Source organism: Macadamia integrifolia, unplaced genomic scaffold (assembly GCF_013358625.1).
Source record: "Macadamia integrifolia cultivar HAES 741 unplaced genomic scaffold, SCU_Mint_v3 scaffold2708, whole genome shotgun sequence".
NCBI lineage: Eukaryota > Viridiplantae > Streptophyta > Magnoliopsida > Proteales > Proteaceae > Macadamia > Macadamia integrifolia.
The window spans coordinates 43,794-50,826 of record NW_024868902.1 but is presented as its reverse complement, the minus strand read 5'-3'; the positions used below and the strand labels follow the sequence as shown (position 1 = coordinate 50,826).

The following is a 7,033-nucleotide window of genomic DNA, read 5'->3' as shown; positions in this document are numbered from 1 at the left end:
GCAAAGGAAATACATAAGATGGGGAGGTGGTAGGTGATGATGACAATTGGTAGGGGAAAATGGTTTCATGAAAGACAACATCGCATGAATATGCCAGGAGAAGCACATTGAACAAAATTATGTTTGTTATTGGTGTTTCGGCAAAAACAAAGGCATAAAAAAACTTTGAGGTGAGAGAAGATAGGTTTTTCTTTGAAAATGATTTCATGAAGAGTTTTGTCATGTAGCACAGGAGTTGGCAAACGGTTGATTAGGTAAGCAGCCATGAGAACACATTCACCCAAAATTTGTTAGGGTAGATTGGCTTGGAAACAGAATGCTCTGCCAATGTCAAGGAGATGACTATGTTTTCGCTCCAATGCAGTTTTTTGTTGTAGGGTGTCAACACAGTTAGATTGATGAACTATGCCCAAGGATTGGAAAAAAATTGAGGTATCCTCGTTAAAAAATTCATGTCCATTATCGGAGTGAAGTTGGAGAATTGTGGCATTGAATTGGAATTGACCCATGGTGAAAAAATAACAAATTAGGATATTTGCTTCTGATTTGTCATTAAGCAACTCATGTACTATATGAGTAATCATTCACCACAATTAAGAAATAACGAGCCCCAGAGAAAAAGAGTGGGTATGATAAGGACCCCACATGCCAATATGTATTAATGCAAAATAAGACAGCAGAAATTATACTAGAGGAAAATGGGAACCTGATCCTCTCAAGTGCACTAGTGTGTCTAGTGTGCATCCAATGATCAGGGGTGTGTGTCGAGGTACTACCAGTCATTCGATAAGCACTGGACGCACTGGTGCACTTGAGAGGACCCAGGACCGAGGGACATGGTAAACGGGTTTGTTTCACAAGCGGGCACACAGTGCAAATGCCTTTATTAGAGAAAGAGAGAGCATTATCTAAAGTTTGTAATTTAGGAAAAATGGAAAAAGCAGGATGATCGACGCACCAGTGCCAAAGACCAAAATGTGAATCAAGAGGTGTTGCAGAAGCCATAGGAAGAGATGGGTCCAAAAAGTAGTGACCACCATGTCTTTTGCCCATAGCAAAAGTCATCTTCGTCTGTTGGTCCTAAAAAAAAGGCAAGGATCATGAAAAAAAATAACACGACAATTAGATCGGGCAGTGAGTCTACTAGCGGACAACAAATTGTAGTGAAATAATGGAATGTGTGAGACATTAGATAAGGTAGCACTAGAAAATAAAGGAATGGTTCCAACATTGGTGACTTGGACATTGGATATAGTGGGTAAACGAATTAAAGGAGATTTGGATGGGGTGGAATGAAAATAAGTTGGAGTCTGAAACTTGGTTGCCCCCCGTATCAATGACCGAGAAGGAGGAATAATGAAGTAATGTAAGATAAGTACCTACAAAATTGGCTAATGGGTGAGGATTACCGGTCGGAAGTAGGGAAAGAAGTTGTTGAATTTCTTCGGCTATATATGATTGTGGGATGGACAGTGGCAGGTGCTGATGGTTCGTTGGACTGAGACATATTCACAGCATTGGATCGAGCCAATCATGTCCATAGGGTTAGATGGTTGTGTTGCAAGGCCTTGGTTTGGAGGACGCCTGACCAGAACGGTTTGAATTGGTATTACCATCATTAACCTACGAAAACCGAGATGAAGGATACCCATGTTGTTTGAAAGAGTGAGAGTCAAAGTGACCATCCATAGTGCAAAAATTATAGTGATAAAGAGGTTGGGTGCTGCCTTTGGAACCATTGCAAGAAGAACGTGTGCTGGTGTTGTCGGTATGAAAGGATGAGTGGTGGACAGGTATAGCTGCTTGATCTACTACATCAGGACAAGATCCATTTAAGGATTGCTGTCGTTCCCCTTGAAGAAGCAATGAATAAGCTCTAGCCATTGTGGGAAGAGGGTTCATGAGAATTATTTGACTACGAACTACAGAGAAGGAGCCAGGAGCCATCGAGGCCTTGCACGAAATCGACGAGAGCATTGGTTTCAATGTATCCATTGAGAGTGGTCTTGGTGCCATAAGTGCATATAGGCATCGATCAATATTAAGAAAGCTCATCCTGAAAAGTTTTAAGGGTGGTGTAATATGTTGAAATGGAATCAGATCCTTGCAGTGATTGGAAATAGAGCGCCGGATCTCAAAATTGCGAGGGACATTTTGTTAAGAAATCGATCATTGAGATTGACCCAAACATCCCGTGGGTTGGTGGTCCATAGGATGCTATTGGCAATGGACGGGATCGTGGAATGAATCAGCCAGGAGGTAACAATGGAATTCTAGTGTGTCCAAGCAGGAAGAGCAACAGAATCATCGTTAGGCATTTTGAGGGTGTCATCAATGAACCTGAGTTTGTTCTTCGCTTGAAGGGCCATTGTGATAGCACGACTCTATGTCGGAAAATTGTTAGCGGTGAGTATTTGGGTGATAAGGGGGGTTCGAGGTTGATTGGAGTTGTGAAGATTGTAAGGGGAAGTAGGATCATAGGTCATTGGTGGTGTGGGTGGAGCAGCCATTGAGGCAACCATTGGAGGATCGGTTTAGACTGATGCCGTGTTAAGACCATGTTTAAACGGAATGAATTTGATTTCTTTAATTAAGATTGGGGGATATTTATACAAAAAACCAAGAGAGCAATTAGCACTACAATTAACTCCTATAATTGTGCTATCCTAGCCATAATTTGCTCTACCTTACCTATCCAGAGAATATAAAATTATGGAAATGAGTATATACATTGACTTGATTGAGAAACAAGATATATATTGACACGGATTGACTCAACACCAACTCATCCAGGTCAAACATAACTAATAGTATCAGAGCTAATCTCTGATTTCTTCTTTGCAAAATCATATTAAGTTGTTGTCTTCTCGATTGGTCATGGATAGGAATGTCAAACAATCTGTTTGGCTCAGTTTCAGTCAAGCTGAATTGGTTTTGGTTTAGGAATGAGGAGACCAAAACCATTTTGTTAAGGAACTTTGATTTTCAATCGGTTTCGATTTTGATCTTGTATGGTTTTCATTTATTTTGATTTTTCAATATCGGGTTAATACCGATTCAGATTGATTTATTTTTTGGCTTGAATCATAATAAAATCTTACATGTAGTAAGGAAAGATTTAGCAAAAATAATTTAAATTTGTAATTAAATAATAATTTATCATTGTATAAGAAATGTAACTAATATTGAAATCACAAAATGAACCCCACTATCAAGTCATTCATTTAACTATCCAACTAATTTTGTATAGTGAACAAGGAGATCAATGGAAGCATTGTTACAAGGTACAAATCAATTTCCTTATTCATAACCACATATTAATTGATTTGTAACAATTTCCCTTACAATAGAAAATATTCTCATTAATATTGTAAAAAATGGTTAATCAATTCACCTATTTATAACTTCATAATCACTTTTTTTTTATCGATTTCATTTAGTTTGGCTTCAGTTCGATTCAATCTGATTTTCAGCCGGTCTCATCATACCTTAATCCAAAACCAATCTAATAAGAATCGATTTGATTCGATCCAATTTTTTTTTTTTTTAAGTAGTGTACTAAAAGTATAGAAATTATGAAATTATAATAGGATAAGTGTCCATTTTTAAGTTAGAGATATAGTAAAATATTAAAAGACAGGACATAGGAGTTAGGAGCTGCTGGGTACCTGAATGCCGTTGGGGGAGTTGCGGGCGGTGAGGACTCGGATCTGTTCCAGGGTCTCGGGCAAGGGCGTGGGTTTGAAGATCCGAACCGAAGCGAGGCTTGGAGCTACCTTCAATAGCGAGAACTTGAAGGCGTCCCTATCCAAGGGACTATGCAAGAAAAGATCTGAGTTCTTGCACACCTTCAGAACCTTCTCCACGATCGACGGCCCCGTGAGCTCGAACCTCCTCGCTCCGCCCACCAGACATATTGCGATTCTCGATCGGTTCAAATCCGCCGCCTTCATCGGAGGCGACCGATGAGGAATTCGATGAGAGAAGAGAGTGGATTTTGGAGGAGTTGAAGAGGAGGAGAAAAGGCTGTAGGGGTTGGCGACGGAGGGGGAAAGAGAGAGAAAGAAGAAGAAGGAGAAAGGAATTAGAAGGAGAAGGAGAAGACGCCAATCGAGATCCGAAGCCCATCTCTTGAGAAAATACATGTTTTTCTTTTCAGGGTCTCCAGCTTCATCTCTTACTTCTCTTTATCGTTTTTTGTTGGAAATGGAAAGAAGCCTTTATCAACTTCGGTTTCACTTTCTCCCATAACGAACTACTCAGAAGTTCTGTTTCTCTTTCTGTTTCTGGTTTGCTTTTCTCGCTATGCTCCAATCAGTGGGATCCCTACAACGACTTCTGGACAGGCAGAACAGAACAGAACTTAACTGTAAAATAATAATAAATTGATGAAAATTGATTCAACTGGATGACTTCGTAATGTGATCATACAGGTTTTCTATCACGAGTTCATGGGAGATTAGCCAAGTGTACGGTCTGATTTATAGTGGTAATGGAGTTTAAGTTTATGATGTTGTTGTACCAACCACCAAATCTTGCATTTTTAAAATGGAGGCTGGAAGAATCAAAGTCTATGACCATGGTAAGATTTTTATACAAAAAAAAAGGTTAAAATTAGATATCGATCATGTCCGGTTTCAAGTATTGGTATTGTATCTGTCGCATCCGATCAGTATTATCTGAGATCGATTTCAATCTTTGATTAATTTGGATCAGTGGTTTTTCGAATCGTTTTAATTTAAAAAAAAAAAAAAACAAGGGCAAAACTGATCAATACCCACCAATTCGATCCGATCTGATCCGAATCAGTATCAAATACCGATATCGTCCCCCAATTCGATGATCATGTCTCATAATTTCTACCAGAAAAGGAAAAAAATAAAATTATTTTCATAACTGGTGTTTCTTTGACTTTTTTTTGGTAAGAAAATTAGGTATCCCCTAACTTACCTATCATCTGTCACGTGATGTTTGCTTCGACATGAGAAAAGATGGAAAATTTCATTTGACTCATTCAACCGAAATGAATGGTCAAAATTCTTCCATTTCTGTAGTTAGTAGTCTGTATGTCTCCTTAAACAGGATGGACTGAGGGCTGGGCAATAAAATAAGTGAGGAGGTCAATAACGGTGACCTAATGAAGCTCATTCGCATGATTGCATCTAGGGGTGTCATTAGGTCGATTCTGGCTGGTCTCGATTGGGCCTATGTCTTTAGATCGTGATTTTTTTATTTAAGAAATTAGTCACTCTCGATCAGTCTTGTGTCAGACTCGATTAGGTTTTTAGCTTTAATCGGGCTTCTCCTAATTGGACTAAAAGGGCCTTAAACGAGGTAATGTACCAATAAAGCATTAAACGGGCCTTAACGAGTCTTTACCTGTTTTAGATTTAAGATATTTTAATCTATTTTGTTAAATCATCAACAATTTTGAAAATATATTACACTTCAATAATTGATAAACGTATCAATATATATCCTATTCTATTCCAAAAAAATCAAAATATACATATAAAAGGTTGGGCTAAATGTGTCGGTCCAAGTCGGGCTTGTAAATGGGCCAGGCTGATCAGGAGGCCCATCGGGCTTATCCCTTGTACTGTGTTACCTGTTTATAAACGTGTTGGACTACATTTAATAATCGGTGCAGATTGGATCGGTCTTTAAACGGTCGAGCTCAATCAATTCAACCGATGCGGGTGTGAGATTGACACCCCTAATTGCATCTAAACAAGCAGGTTTGCCATATGTGTCAATTAGTGTCTTTTGATTCCTCTTGATAAGAGATAAAGATTAGGCAAGAGAAAATAGGAAAAAATAAGGTAAGATAGTCAAGAGAACCCATATAAATAGAGTTTATACACTCATATCTCATAACACTTCTAATAACTACTTATCATTTAGTAATTAACTATTTACAATTCAAAATTAACTCTACTAATTCATAATCCTGGACTCTAAAAACACTAAACATCGACTTGTGCACAAAACAATTCTTCGTCCAAGGGACTTGGTTGTCTCATTTTTTAATATCTCTATTGATGACGGTAAGGACACCAACGTTTGGCTAGACAAGTGGAACTTCCAAAAGTGTTCTTCTATTTCGTTATGGTGATAGGATACCTACGATGCAGGGTACGATCGCCTCATTGGAGTGTCATCCATCCCTAGGGATAGGGATGGCACTTGGAACCTAGGCCCCTATGCTTTTCCTGCCCTCTTGTCTATACGAGGCCTGGAGGTAGTGATGACCTCCCTCTGTGGACGTCTTCATCTTCAGTATGTTCTCCACAACTGCTTAGAATCTTGTGTGATCATCTAAGTCCATTGTTCCTTGGCAGTTGGCACAAGGTAATCTGGGATAAAAGCAACATCCATAAGCACATAGGCGCAGTACTTATTTATTTAATTCAAATACAATACCTGATATTGATTTGAATAATTTATTTAGTAATTTTATAATAACCTGCTATTTCATATAGATACATAGAAACAATCTCAATTTTGCACAGGTTAAACCTAACCCATATTCTGTTCTAAACCCTGTGAAGCATTAAACCTTCTACTTATGTCAACCTTTCGATCAATAGGTGACTCCAAACCACTGTACTCCATACATTACTCCCATTATCCTTGTCTTGACCCCAACTATACTTATTTGTAGAGGTGTTGCTAACCCCATTAACAATATTGTATGTTAGTTTACCTGTATTATCAATAAAGCAAAATGTGTTTCATTACATGCCAATTATATGATAATAGGAGAAACTATTAAAAGTCAACCCTCGCGGCCTTCTCTATGAGATAAAGCAAGCACAAGATGGAAGATGGAGAATAGGGGAGATTTGGGTTGATTTGGAGGAGATAGATGAGTTCATTTTTTGGTAGCACCAAATCATGGCCTTGGAGCATTATTCCTCTCCTTTTGGATGTCTATAACTCTTTGTTTATACTGCATTTTTTTCTTAGGCCTAAGAACGAATTGGTTCTACTGATGTGTAGTATGAACAATCAATCTCATATTACCAACTCT

The 7,033-nt window shown here is 38.4% G+C and overlaps 1 protein-coding gene across 1 annotated transcript; it reads right to left on the bottom strand.

The window, feature by feature from the left end:
* Window positions 1–870: 870 nt before the first annotated feature.
* Window positions 871–4,469, bottom strand: LOC122067096 (the record flags this gene model as incomplete). The annotated part of the gene is made up of 2 exons (XM_042630943.1): window positions 3,669–4,469; window positions 871–1,080 (listed from the first exon to the last, which is right to left on the bottom strand). Coding segments are annotated over exons 1-2 (687 nt in total), but the record flags the coding sequence as incomplete, so codon positions are not given.
* Window positions 4,470–7,033: the final 2,564 nt, after the last annotated feature.